This window comes from Glossina fuscipes, unplaced genomic scaffold (assembly GCF_014805625.2).
Source record: "Glossina fuscipes isolate IAEA_lab_2018 unplaced genomic scaffold, Yale_Gfus_2 1, whole genome shotgun sequence".
Classification (NCBI taxonomy): Eukaryota; Metazoa; Arthropoda; class Insecta; order Diptera; family Glossinidae; genus Glossina; species Glossina fuscipes.
Window position 1 is genome coordinate 8236520 of NW_023998415.1, and position 15240 is coordinate 8251759.

At 32.5% G+C, this 15240-nt stretch overlaps 1 protein-coding gene across 1 annotated transcript in view; it reads left to right on the forward strand.

The window, feature by feature from the left end:
• Positions 1-15240, forward strand: part of LOC119645155 (protein bric-a-brac 2) — a 34797-nt gene that overhangs the window by 17155 nt on the left and 2402 nt on the right. Inside the window, exons 3-4 of the mRNA XM_038045119.1 lie at positions 10487-10547; positions 10695-11122. Coding sequence (XP_037901047.1) covers positions 10487-10547; positions 10695-11122 — 489 coding nt within the window. The remainder of the gene's footprint in view (positions 1-10486; positions 10548-10694; positions 11123-15240) is intronic.

A 15240-nucleotide genomic window follows, 5' to 3' on the forward strand; every position in this document is an offset into this window, starting at 1 on the left:
TTATATATGCGTGTGTATATGTTTACCTTGCATACCTGGATACGGAGGGTGGTCGGGGGTTGCTATTAAGTAAAATAAAAATAAAGAATTCAGGTTGCGTTTTTAAAGTAAAGGTTGACATATTTGTATTGCGTACTGGTTAGCTTTCTGTGTGTATAAAAATGTGCATGTGCACGTCCGCATTCACGTGCATATGTATATGCATGCATATTCTCTTACAGATAGTCCAACAAATACTTTTTCTAAATATATATATATATATGTATATATATATATATATGGCATATAAATGATGGGCTGTCGTTAAAAGTAGAGTACAATTGCTTCAATCCTCCTCATATATTAAACGGCAATGTACTACTGTACTACTGTTTGTATATCTCTGCAATTTTCTAAGTAACATACTCATTTAATATTTATTCCTCTCTAAATATTAAATATTATTTTGAGGGTTATTCTGCATTGCATATAATGCAGCGTTTTCTCTATACTATGCATACAATATTTACACTTGTGCATGTTTGTTAGCCGTTCTCCCACACACATCCGCACACATATATATATATAGTTTTACTTATAAATATATATATATATATATATATTTGTGTATACCTAGTTTAGGGTTTCTTTCCTTTGTTTAGTAAACTGTTAACTTATATAGAAAATTTAAAATGTGTCTATTTAACTTGAGTTTTAATTTGTGTCGCTGTCGCGATGTAGTGCGTCGGTGTGCGAAGAAGTGTGTCTAATGAATGGATTTCAGACGTCAATTCTTTTAATGCCAATTAACCCACATACATATATATACCTGCGCGAAGATTTTAGAAGTTTAAGGTGCGGGCTCAATATACTTCTCGAACTAGCTCTAGTTTTACTCTTTTAAACAGACTTCCAAACATATATTTATATACATTGTTTTTGTTTTTCTTCTTTTTTTTTTTTTTGTTGGATCTTAAGTGGATTGAAATCCGCCTTAGACGTATTTCGATACAACTTTTTTTTACAACAAATATACATATATATATATATATATATACAAACAAATATATATATATATATGAGCCATTATACTGAAGTTGGTATAAGTCCATTTCTTCAATGTCCTTAATAATTCATTTATTGCGGCACGATTTCTTTACATGGTAATAAAAAATAATTTGGCTGTAAAACGCTATCGCACTTTTTTGGGGATGGAGTGAATCTACGGTGTATCTATGAAAAATAGGTCAACTTTACCAAAAAGAAATCAAATATCTTCAATACAAGTTTTCTTCTTCTTTTTGTTTCCCTTTATATTCACATTATTTATGTTATTTACCAATTATTATGAAATTTTCATTTTATTATTTAAGTTTTAAATAAGTTTTGATCGACCCATGCTCACGCTTGTAAATATCATCGTTTTCATTGCAGGGTCATTTCCAAAATAAGTAGCCTCATATAAAAACATGCAAAGATATTTAAGTTGACTACGGCCCACTATTAAATACCCTACATCGCTTCATTTATTGCAGTTATTCATATAATGATGTTCCGAAATAAGGCGTTATGCGAGAAATGGCCGAAAATATGATCCATTCGAACTATTTTTGATAGCGTTCGTCCTTTGTTAGCGATTCGGAATCATTTTCTGAATCGAACTTGTCTGTTCGTCTGTCCTCATGTCTCTCTATCCATCTAAAGTTGGTTCGTGGACTTTTCTGTTCAACCCCGAGGACATGTTTTGGCTCAAGCACGAGCACTATTGAAAACGGTTCGGACCACTTTTTTGACTACTTCCCTTGTAACTCCTTATTTTGAAAAGACGTTACATGAATATCTGTAAGGCGGTGTAGGTTATTTCATGGTGGGCCATGGCTCACTATAGCCTTTTTACTCGCTTATTAGTTATTAATCCTCCATTTTGCTTAGGTATTAATGTTATATGATTTTGATTACGCTATTTTTTTCATTTTTATCCCCAAAATATCATTCGGTAATAAAATTTGAAAGATTTATGATTTTAAAAACTTAACTGAAATCGGCTAAGATTTACTAATATGCCTAAAATTATTTCAGTGCAAGCTCGTAAACCTTCTTCAAATTCAACTCGTATAATAATTCTTGTAAATAAAATTTAATGAAATTTGTAATTAGTTCAAAGCTTAATATTAGTTGAGGATCGAGAAAGTAAAAGCAATCTCTTGCGGAAATTTGGATGGCCACTAGAACTGTTGATATAAAGTTTCAAGACGACATTTGCTATATGATTTCGGTTAACGTAAAACGTGCTGCTCAATTATCATCACTCCGTTTTGGAATTTTTGGGGTGATACCTTTTGGCTTATTACGGTTCTTCATACTTAATATATTGCTCAAGATTGCATTTACTGAGTTGAGTGAGGCATGTTCGAGTTGTAAATTAGGCCAAGTACCGTTAATTGTCGGCGGTTTTCGAATACCAAATACCATAGAGATAATTAATAGATCTTGGAGTAGTTGCAGGAATTGTTCTTGGAGGTTGGAGGAGGACCGAGGGATCGTCCTTAACGACCATTTTCATCTAGAGGAGCGCATTCTTTTGTCCCTGCATATGAGAAAGTATCGCTTCTTGTTGTTTTTTACTTGAAAAATAAATATCGGAACACTTTCATTGAAATTTTCAAGTTTTATCATTTTTTTAAATCAGCTAACAGATCAGTGTAGAACTTGTAAGAAGGTATTTGTATGTAAAGGGCGGGATTTGTTCATAAAAATGGTGTCCTATCGCTAGCGATGTTGGTCTCAGACGTTTATCATTTTATCAAAAAAATTGCAAAGAATTTACTTTCTGAGATTGTTATCAAACCCATAAACATTACTAATTGATACCAGATTTTTATCTAATGAGCTTTAAGTTCACTATATCCGTATGTTCAAATTTTGTTCTCCCGTTAGAGTCGGTTTGTCTATGCGAGGCGCAAATGCGTTAATGCCCCCGCTTTCATCGCTAAACAGATGCACTTTGTCTAGCATTTGTATTCGTATATATACAATTACACAGTCTTGTGCTGCCATTGCTTTTTTGTTCCCAAAAATACGCTAAAAGTAGTGATCAGAATTAATTCAATTTATTGGTTAACCGTAAATGAAGGTGGATTCCATCTCCATTATACTTTCTTTAGGCAGAATTGTTTTTATTTTTAGACTGCAAGCAGGACTCTGGCAACCACGACAATTACACGAATTCTAAATTCTTCATTTCAATGCGCTAGAGTCCCGATAACTTATAAATGACGAATGGCACTATGTTGTGCGCCTCGCAAACGTTTTCATTCAAAAAAAAAAAAAAACTTGGTAACCCACTGATCAAAGTAGTTCAAAGTATTTTATTTTGCATACGATACATGCTTGTAAGATACGTGCTTACTACGGGTTTGCGAACAACAATAATATCGCTATTTAATCAATTCTTGAGAAATTTGGAAAGTCATCGATTGTCAATGATTGTTCCTTATTCGTTATCGCGCGTGGCTCCCGTGGCTTCTCGGCTATGTATATCGAATAGAGGACGGAATCACTGTTCCATTTGGTTTTTATTTTTTTTTTTTTATTTGAACCACGACTATAATTCCCTGATGTGTTGTTATATATATCAATTAAGTAATGACGTCTGCATACGCTCGTAGGGTTTGCTTCCTATTAAATCTAATGCTTAAACTTTATTGTAATTATCTTGACAGTTAATAGGCAAGATGTCTTGTACGTATGAATCGATATATATATATAGATATGCATATATATATGTATATATATATATATATATGTATCTACCTATATATATGTACCTATGGATATATTCAAATATATATATATATATATATATATATATATGTTAATGTGCATAGTAAATAAAAGCATATGTACTAATGAATGCTTCTCCGTATAGCAGGATGATGTATCTTCCGAGTTGCTCTATGTTCAATATAAATAATTTAGTTAGAGTATATTGAGCAGAACACTTTTGCGCTAAATCACCGAACATATTTGTTTATGGTATGTACTATTGTATTATAAATTAATAACTCCTTTGGCCTTAGAAACGCAAAATAGATTATGTAGCTGGGAGTATGTGACAACAACTGCGTTCTCAAAATAGTAAATTAGTTTTCTAATCGTAATTTAGCGAAGAAGAAAACAAATCCATGAAATAGCGAGATTATTTACAATTACGGTATAGCAAAAACTTAAGTCTCAGAAATTTGAATTTAAGTAATCGCACCTGATTTAAAGAAAACATCCTTCCTTACGTTCAAGTTCCTTTCAATATTTTTGTGCATATCGATTGAAGGTTATATGTTTTATATGTTATATGCAATTTGTGGCACAAAGTATATCAAGTTTGTGCGAATGTTTACAACACTCAAAAACATTTGAGACAGACTCAAGTTTTATTACACCAATCAATACAGAATAGCTTGCTGAACTGATTTAAGCTTCTTTATTCATCTGGTGTCTGTCCATGTTATCTTGCGTTGCAGGTTGCAATTTTTAAGATATTTTGATGAAATTTGATACAATAACATTTTTTGGCCAAAGCTGAACCTCATTGAAAATGATTGGAAAAAAATTGCAATTTTCAGAATTTTACGACAAATTTCGCAGTGTAATAGTATTTCGATGTACGAAATTGATACAAACATTCAATTCGGCTGCGGCAATGTTTTGAACTCTCTCGTATAAAACCTTACTCATTATATCGTGAAAAGCTACAATTTTCCATAGTTCATGGTGAAAATTGATTCATAAGTGTAAATTAATAAAGAAATTATCTTTACTGAATTTTGACCATGTAAGTCCTTTTTTTTTTTTTTTTTTTTTTTTTTTGATACAATCGCATATAGAGAGAGATTCCTTGGATTTGTAAGCCCTTATATTCGAACAGGCGTTAATTGTTAATGTTTTATAGCAAAAATTTGTTGACGACAGTAATTTGACACACAAGTTAAAGGGATTAAATTTAAAGCACATAGGTCTATTTCTTAGTCCCCATTCCATACTAGATTTCTCATGAATAGTAAGCTCTTTAATAAAAAAAGTTTAATTTGTAAGAATTTAGGATGAAAATTGGTCAATAGTAACAATTCATTAATAAAGTTAACTGTGCGGAAGTTCGATAACAAGGGTGTATTTTTTCGATCCTAACATATATATGGGTTACCATGAGCCCCTATATGGCGAAAAAATATAATTTTTAGTCTTCTATGAAGGAAACTGAAAAATAACGAAATTCTTGGGAAGTAAATTAAGTTTTCCAAGCTTTGATCAAGTCATAAGATGTTTTAAGCCTCCTCCAAGATGCGGACTTTTATGAAAGATATGTCTTTCCATGAAAATAATGTGTAATAGTTGATGTATTATTAGCAAAACGAGTAAATAATTGTGGTGTAGATTATTGAATGGTCAGCCTTGCCTTGCCTTGCTTTGGCCTGTTGATTGATACCATGGTTGCAGACGATAATTATTTTCGGAAGAAAAGCACCATTTGCCAGACAACTTGTGAAGCAATAATATTATTGTGTTCTAGATCTAAACTGATATCCTTCGTTGAAGGGCCCTATATATGTGAAAGATTGTTTCTATTAAATGTAAATTGTAACATGCTTTGAAATCTGCTTGTGTCAGTCTGACCCTAGTACCCAGGCTTTAACTGTACCTCTATAGAACATATTAAATGTATTCTGATGGTGATGGTGGTACGGAAGGTGACTGCGTTTAATATATTGAGTTTCAAATAAGTGACACAAACAGACCGATCACTTAGCGGAAGCATTTTGTTAGGATAGCGATATTTAATTAATTGACTTATTCTAGCTATTTGAAGATATAGAACGCGCGACTATTTCTGTCGGCAACTTTCTGTCATTCATTCAGTGTAAAACTTCAGGCACACGCTGATACTGAATAACTACGCAAATACAGACGTCTAATATAAGGGCTTTGCTATGGCAACATGTGCCTGTCATTCATTAAATGCTCAAAATTGTTTATATTGTTTTTGCAGGGACTAAGACGACGAGAAAGAGCAGAGTAGACAGAGCGGCGATTCGACTCCAAAGCTACCGGATTTTTCTGCTGGAAGCTAACCCGTTCATGGAGGATTATAAGATTAATTTTCTCACAATGGGAAATTAGTTTTATTAATTGATTATTTCGGAGCCGGTTAAACGATAACAGAAACTGCCACTCTTTAGATCTATTGGTGGGGAGCTTTGGGAAAAGATATCTGTCTTAGTAAAGAAAAGAATAACTTTTCATTAAGACAGGCATTCATTAAGTGCACCACATCTTATCCTCCTCTGATCTGCATTTGTTTCCAAATGTTGAAAATATTTGTAGGTTTTAGGTTTTGGCTGAAAGTTAACTTCTTCATTTAAAAAGTCCCCGGTCGGACGCATTTGTGGCATTGTTGTCGGCCATATGATTTCTAGATAGCGCCAACGATGCAACGATGCATGTCAAAAATTTCATGACTTACAACAAATCAGTCCCGAAATGATGTAAATAAAGGGGGATATTAATCAGAAAAATGTAGTAAATTTTCAAGGAAATATACTTAAGTATAAATTTTAAATGCAGGTGTTTACAATTATGTAATAGGCTCTCAATTACCCGAAAGTATTGCGTAAAGGTGTAAGTGGTTAACAGAAACATTCACGATGAAGAAGTAAATTTAACAGCTTCCTCTATTTATAGTTGCTCGTTATATTCACAACAGTCACGTACATTGTTCCACCTATCCACATTTATTGATAGGCTCTCAATTCACTAAAAAGAGCATTTTATGCATGGCGATGGGTACCTAAGATTCACTTTTGAGCAGTCGTGTTTTGGAGTAGTTTTTTTTTTTATTATTATGTTTTTTTTTTTGTTTTTCATTTAGATTTTCTCACTGTGAGCCGTACTGTTACCGGGTATACAGAAAAGAAAACCTCGACGAAGTTATATAAACCCTACAGTTTTAGTTACATATATAAGCGGAAATATAAAAATACTTACACTGTCCCATTCTTCTCAATTTATATATAGGTATATGCGTAGCAATCTACAGCGTACAGTACACTTTATTTATATATATATATATATATATATATTTTGATTATAAGTAGAATTTAAATACATATAGAAATGTCTATATGTCTATATATATATATATATATATATATATATATATATCTGTATATATCTATAAGTACAAAGCACACATCATACTTCCACTCGTATAATTTATTTAATTAACCATTTCCTCTAGTGGAATTTTCTACAAAATACTCATATATTGATTTTTTCATGAATACGACGCCTATATGTGCATATGTGCAAATGTGCAATATATTTATGAATAATTTATTAAACTTTTCTTTAAAGTTAATGTTATATTCATAATTATATAAGTTTGTGTCTTTATATAAGACATGAATATATATATATATATATATATGTGTGTATAGATGACTTTCGCTTCTATTAAAAATAAATAATATATGAATTATAAATTACTTGTTATTGCCTTATCACGTTCCTTAAATAAATGCAAGTATACTTGCTTAGGGGCCACTCTTCCTAATTCTTCATATTACGTATAATTATTATTATTATTATAATTTTTTTTTTTTTTTTTCCGTATGAAATAAATATTTTATTCATTAAACTCAATATAAAATCGTTTAAACTTCAATTATTAAAAAGATATTGCATCGTAAAAGTTGTGAAACTTATTGATGAAATATATCGGAAATTTCGGTTTTCTTCTCAACGTTGTTTTATTTTGCCGTATATTGTATAATTTGTGTGCCAACGTATTATTATATTTTGATTTTTTAACAGGTCTATGCAATTTTGATTTTTGAGAATTTACTGAGTCGAATTGTAATTTTTCATCTTAATTGTTAAGCCAATGCAAACTTAAAGGCTTAGATTAGCAGATGAACTCAACATTTTTAATTTCTCTCTCTCTCTCTCTCTCTCTCTCTTTCTCTTTCTGCCTAAGTATTTCTAGGCGCTACAAACGACTATTTCCTATAAAAGTTTAATCAAAATCATTGAGAATAATTGCCAATCGAGGGATTAGTTTATCATCATCTATTCGTACATCGCTCGGAAAAGGGAATTTTGTTTCAATTCGCCTGGAAAGGATTCAAATAGTTGGAGTTATGCTGCGTGCCGTTGAAAGAATATATGCATTCATTGACTGCTACGCTACTATGCTTGGAAAATAGAATTTTTGAAGCATTTAAGATGTTGCCACGCCCCAACCATTAAATTTTTTTTTATATTATTTTGAAATATTTGCGAGATCATTTTAGGTAACAAAAAAATTTGATTACCCAAAAAAAGATTTACTGCGGACTAAAAGCCATCTGTATATTGAATATTAAAGCGTAACTCGTAACTGTTTTTTGTGGGAGAAGTAGAGCATCTACAATTCGTATTAATCTGAACATGTTTGATTTTTTTGTTTCATTATTCTTTCTCCTTCTGGGTGTTTGCACTATAATTATAGATATGTATGTACACACTTACTCTCTATATAAATATTATTTCTCTTTTTCTTAAAAATGTTTCTTTTATTTTTTTTCTTTTGCCTGTCTAAGGGGCAAAGGATGGTTACGAATCTATAGTCTCATGCACATGGATTTCTTTCATTCTACGAATAAATTGTGTACATTGCAAATAATTATTATTAGCTTTTTGGATCGATTAAGTTTTAATCGCATTCAAATCAATTCGGATCGACAGGCGAATAAAATATGTTTTATTAATGTTTATACTTAAACGGGAAATATATAAAAAAGGTTGACCTCTTGCTGCATTATCAAGCAGTTTTAAATTTACATATACATAATATGTGATATATATGGATATATATATATATATAAATAAATATATATGTATATATGCATAAAATGAGAACTAGAATTATGGTTAAACTTAACCATTGCATATCCTCTTACAATGTGAGATGTTCTAGTGTAGCTAGTAAAGGCCTTCTTCACGTTAAATTTTGCTTAACGGAAAGCAAAAGTAATTCCAGCAAAACATAAAAGCTTCTTCTTAAGCTTGTTTTTCAAGGTGATGTGCTAAATAAGAAAAAAGCGAAATTATTTATAAATCAACTGCTATGTACAAATGGGGAGTGGTTATATGAAGTTTTCAGAAATTTCGCTTAAAATATAGTTAGCGCTGACTAGTAAGAGTTACTTTTAAAATCATTTAATTTAATAAAAAAAAAAAAAAAAAAAAAAAAAAAAAAAAAAAAAGGAAGAGAAAAAAATCAGAATTAATAGCCGTATTCGGTCTCAAACCGACTAATTTTATTAAAAACGTGCATACTATTTGTTATTGTAGGGTGCAGGGTATAATTATATGCAAACTCATACACAGGTATAATCATGTGTATGTATATGTAAACATGCAAGAGCGCGAAAATATTGCAACTTAGTAGTAACCTTTCAAGTACGACTATTTTTTAGGAGAGGTAAACAAAGGAGACAAATAAAGTTCACATGAAATGGACACAAAGCTTAGTGTCCACCATCTACACAGATCCATACCATTACAATGCAGTGTTTATGCATATATATATATATATATATATATATATATGTATTATTATATTATAATGTAAATGCATATTCTCGCATATATATATATATATATATATATATATATACATATATATATATATATATATATATATATATATATATATATATGTGTATGTAGGATAAGGACAGGGCCATAAAGTGTATGATGAATAATTGATGTAGAAATAAAAATAAATGAAAATGTCGGAAGCATTTTTATAGCTTCGTGTCTGCGGATCAGCAAAACAGAAGTTGCTATAAAAGTGCAAAGAAAGAAAAGAAATGCAAGGAAACGAGAGGAAGAAACAGCGCCACATATAAATGTATTACATTCAAAATGATTTTATATTCTCTGAAGTGGGCCTGCCCTTAAAATTCTAACGTTCATTTGCGTGTGCCTACGCCTGATGAGCCCTTGTCTTGTGAGTGTGTTCCTGCTATAAAATCGTTTCGCTGTTTTAAGATGGCGGTAAAACCGGTGTTATATGCTCGCATTGATGATTTTCTTTTATTTATCTTGAAAAGTTGAGCTTATTTGAATGAATTTTAAAAATAACATCTGCAAGTAAACAAAGTGCAAAAGTGAAGAAAAATTAGAAGAAAATTTGGAGATGAACAGATTGCATTTTAAGGTTAAGCCTTAAAATCGGCTAACATTTCACTCAAATGCAATATTTCTCATCGATTTAAAATTTCTTTTAAGGACTTAAGACTGAAAATAGATCGATTAATTAATTAACCAATTTAAACTTCCAAATAACATGCACATCCATACAATGGATAGACGAGATCGAATGCAATTTTTGCATTACTTATATAATGCTTGTTCTTTAATTTCAATTTTCTTTTCTTTTTTTTTTTTATTATCTGTTCTTTTAAAGGCAAAAATGATTGAAAGCGGTCATCCTTGGACGGCCGGCACATCAAGTACATCTGTCACAGGTTAGTTGATAATTATATTATTTCTACTGTACTATATGTTTTGTATATTTTATATAAGCATCGTTAGATAGAAAATTTTTAAATATATTTATTCATCAATTTCATTATGCGCTAAATATGAGTTTATTTAATTTTTCATTTACACAGACAGCTACCAATACCAATTGCAGTCCATGTGGCAGAAGTGTTGGAATACGAATCAACAAAATCTGGTCCAACAATTAAGATTTCGTGAGCGAGGCCCATTAAAATCATGGCGGCCCGAGGCCATGGCCGAGGCTATATTTAGCGTGCTAAAGGAAGGTTTATCGTTATCACAGGCCGCCCGAAAATATGATATTCCCTATCCGACATTTGTTTTATACGCAAATCGGGTCCATAATATGCTGGGCCCCTCCTTAGACGGTGGCTCCGATCCACGTCCAAAGGCTAGAGGGCGTCCTCAACGTATTCTACTTGGCATGTGGCCTGATGACTTAATACGTTCTGTTATTAAAGCAGTTGTTTTCAGAGATTACCGCGAAATTAAGGATGAATTAGGCGGTCTCTCTTATGTAAACGGCCAACCAAATGTGGTAAGTTGCAAAAATTTATTATAACGCTCCCCTTTATTAGATATATTTATTTATTTTTATTTTTATTTTTTTTTTGTATAAATAATCGAGATCATATTACCTTTTTGAAATTCATATATAGGTACACAAGCATTTAATTTTAAATTAGGTTTTTCACTCATTGACTGTATAGTGACCTATAAAAGAAATGAAAAATAGTTCGTTATATTAGGTTGGAGGGTAGGTTCTGTCGTATTTTAAATAGACAGGTAATTTTTCTTGTAAATAAAAAAAACATCTGAATAGTGGAACATTCGGTTTTTTTTTTTTTTTTTGTTTTTTTAGCTGCTGTATAATATAAAACGAGTCTTTTTTTACCGTTCATATTTTACTTGTGATATTTAAAGTGAAAAACATCAGCGTCAGTAGATAAAGTGCATTTATGACACTGCATTTTGTATGAATTGCAAAATCGAAGCAACGCGTCGGTTGCATGCAAAAATTTATGCGCGATATTTGGAAAAGATATTGTAAATATTGGCGCTTGTCAAAGACGGTTTAACGAATTTCGTTCGGGGGATCTGAGCCTACAAGAAAGTGATCGATAATGATATTTTGCGATCCATGTTGGAAAATAATTCACATTTAACAAGGCGAGGAACAATAAAAAATTACAACTTTTTTTAAAGAGCAATTACCCAGCGATCTTTGTCATATAACGACATGTGAAGAGTTTTCAAAATAAGGCATTATATAGAGAGTGGTCAAAAAGGTGGACCGATTCCATTTAGCATTTCCAAATAGCGTTTGTCCTATCAAATTTCGGCCAGTAGGTGGAACGCAAATGACATGGACAAGCATCAGACGGCCAGGCGGACGGGCAGACGTTTGGTATAATGAAAAGTGGGCATATCTTAAGCCCTCCTGGGTGTTATGTGGATTCGCACAAACTTAGCATACCCTGTACAACAAGTGGTGTGAGGTATAAACACCAGCGATATGGTGCAACTCTATTTGATCTGTAACATCATTATGCTCTTTGTTGAAAAACACAATATTTCCGTCTGTTTATTGTTTATTTCTGAAACTTGTACGGCCACGAAAGTTTAGATGGAAAGCGGCAAGACGGCAAAGAGGGCAATTATAAACCAAGGGACGATACACAATTAAATATTGTTAATAGTCTGTAGCGAATTCTCCCGAAAATAAGTAAGAAAAATACATATTTTTAGAAGATTTTAGGCTCAGCATAGTCTGTTTCATGACTCTTACAATTAGTCCTACGCTTCCGTAGTATTTTATGGCTTTCGGATAGGACGATTTGTCCAGACCTTCGAAACAGGCATCTGTTTCCGCAGCGGCGTCATCTTTTTCAGTGAAGCATTATTTTGAGATATGCAAACAGATAGTAAATGCAGGGGCTGAGGATCTGAAGAATACGTTGGGTGTGGCAACATAATACGACTTTTGCAATTTTGCGATTGTGGCACGGTGCATTTATTATACTATGACTAAATGCGGTACTCATTCAAATTTTCTCAGATTTCAATTTTCACACAACATCGTGAATATGCTGCTTTTCGATATATTGAAACTGTCAGTTTCCTTCTCCCCAACTGTCAAGAACAGTTTTCAGGAGAATTTGTTTTCTTTTCATTCAAATTTTTCACACCTTCTCTGCGTTCAGCATCCTTGGAGACTGGTTTTCATTTAACAAACCACCGATAAGTCGTTGTTTGTGATGCAGAAAGCCATAACACTTTCCAAGCTATATTGTTGGCTTTGAATTTTATTTTTCCCCTTTAAAAAGCAACGTTTAATTAACATGGAGAACTCGAAATTTGTCCATTCTTTTGAAAACAACGTCACCAAAATCATTGAAACACATAGATAAATAATTGAAATGATATGAAATTTTGAGGCGTATCGTCCGAAGGCTGAAGGCTGAAACATTTTCTAAAAATAATATACATTGTTTATTCGAAACGGCATTTATATGTCAGGCCCCGGGTAGGTATTTAGCGATGTGTTGCCAGTGTAAAATGCCCGAATGTGTGCTACAATAAACGTTGAGGTATTGTAACTATTACAATTTTCTTTATCTTACAAGGCGTACTAGCATCACCAGAAATTTAATCAGAACTCAAAGTTTGCACAAACTTATTAAAGATATTCGTTTCAGTACATAGCGATATATGAAAAATTTCACAAGTAGTTGAATGTACAACTATTTTACACCCGTCCTTGTAGAATGGATCTATACTGAATTCTTTCTTTCTTTCTTTCGTCTGCCAGTATCGTGATTTTTTGGATGTGCGCTTGCCGTAGCGTATCCACATTACATCATTCTTTATGGCGCGATACAAAAGACTTTTCCTTTTTTATTTTTAAGAGATCAATTCATAGGTGAACAATCGTTTTTTAGTGTCGTTCAAGCTCAATCCCCATGGTAATTAGCTGTTACGCTTGTGGGCTAATACAATAACTTCTAAACATTTGGAACATGTCATCCACAATCCTTCTTGAGATGCCTGAACATCTTTTTCCTTCCGTGACAAAATCACGATTTGAAACTCATCGGAATTAGATAGAAGTCTAGTCACCGCCAGCAAGTGTTGATTTTAAACAACATTCGCCCTCGAGTTAAATAGGAAAAGTTCTGTGTTTTAGGCGTCTGCGGTACTTGACGTTCATTAGTGTACTAATTTCACAATTCATTTATAGAATTCAAATTCTTTTGACGTGCGGCGGCTAATCGACGCAATCTCACCAAATACTTAGAGCACACTTCCTTCCGGGTTTCGTTCCTTAAATGAATTTGCTAATTTTCAGGGATTTCATCACGTTTCGGATGGAAATAATTTTCCGAAACTTGTACGATTACATACATCAATCTGTAACGTATCTACGATATTCTTTCATCATCGAAAGACTCAAAACTAAACTTTTGATCGGCGGTGTGCACTATCGTGCACACTTTCATTGTCAGCGATCACTTTGTATATAATATCCTGTTCGCGTTTGCCACAACTGTTGTGTTTCAGTGTTCAACTAACTAACAAACTAACTAACACTAACGATGTTATTAACATCTCCTCAAAATTGTATATATCAAATTATAGATAAAATATATTTCGTTCTATTCAAAATTGACTTTTTAACGCTGCGCTAACACACTTTTCTTTGAGTTTGGCTCATATTAAAACATCCATAGAATCGCTCTGCTCTTGACTTTTCGGCTAAAGTATTTGTTTGCGCGAACCGATTGAAGATTTTGCCAAGTTATGTGGAGTGGAATGAGAAATAGATTTTTGCAGGTCTAAACGCACATCCGATGTTTTGTATATGTTAGTGGGACTAAGGCGTAAAGTTGTTTCAATCTCACAGTGGCTTGGCCGGTGAGTGAATGGCGGTCGGGTTAAAATTTTTTGTACCGGCGTTTCATAATAGCAAAGGATAGGGCTTCAATCCTTTTTCCTCCTCCAGTCTTCATCTAGATAGTGTAGGTCGAAAGCCATAATAGATCGTCGCACGAAAATTTTTCAATTTTTTCGCTGAGACACAATTTTCGAGGAATTTTCAAATAACATAAGTCGCGTTCAAATGATAAAATGTTCTGAATTAGGTTATGATCGAAAATGTTAAACTTTCCGGAGGAAACGCTTCAAACAAGACTTCCTGCTGCCCATCCTTAAAACAGAAGTAGTATCCTACGGTATTCTTATTCAATTCTATTTTTTTTTTTTTTATTATTAGTTCGGCGCCTTAACAGGCAAATAGTGAAAGTGCGCCATCCTTGATGTAGCCATTATATACGCGCGGAGTCAAGTTCCTTATCATAATTCCAGTCGACTAAGACGTACCATCCAGCCTGTTTGATTTTACACTTTCTTATTATTATTCGCAATGAAATATTTTCTAATTCTCGCACTTCTAAATTGATTTCTCTTACACTTAGGAAGTCGCTATTATTTATATTTCATCTTGTATTGGAGTAAAGTAAAATCTTTCTATTTTTGGATATTGACTTTGACAATTTAAAACTTTTGCGCACATAAACGCGCTTTGTCAAGTTTTATTGTTAGTCAATTCAATGGCATCCGCTCTTCGTCATACATTTTAATGCGAAATATTTTTTT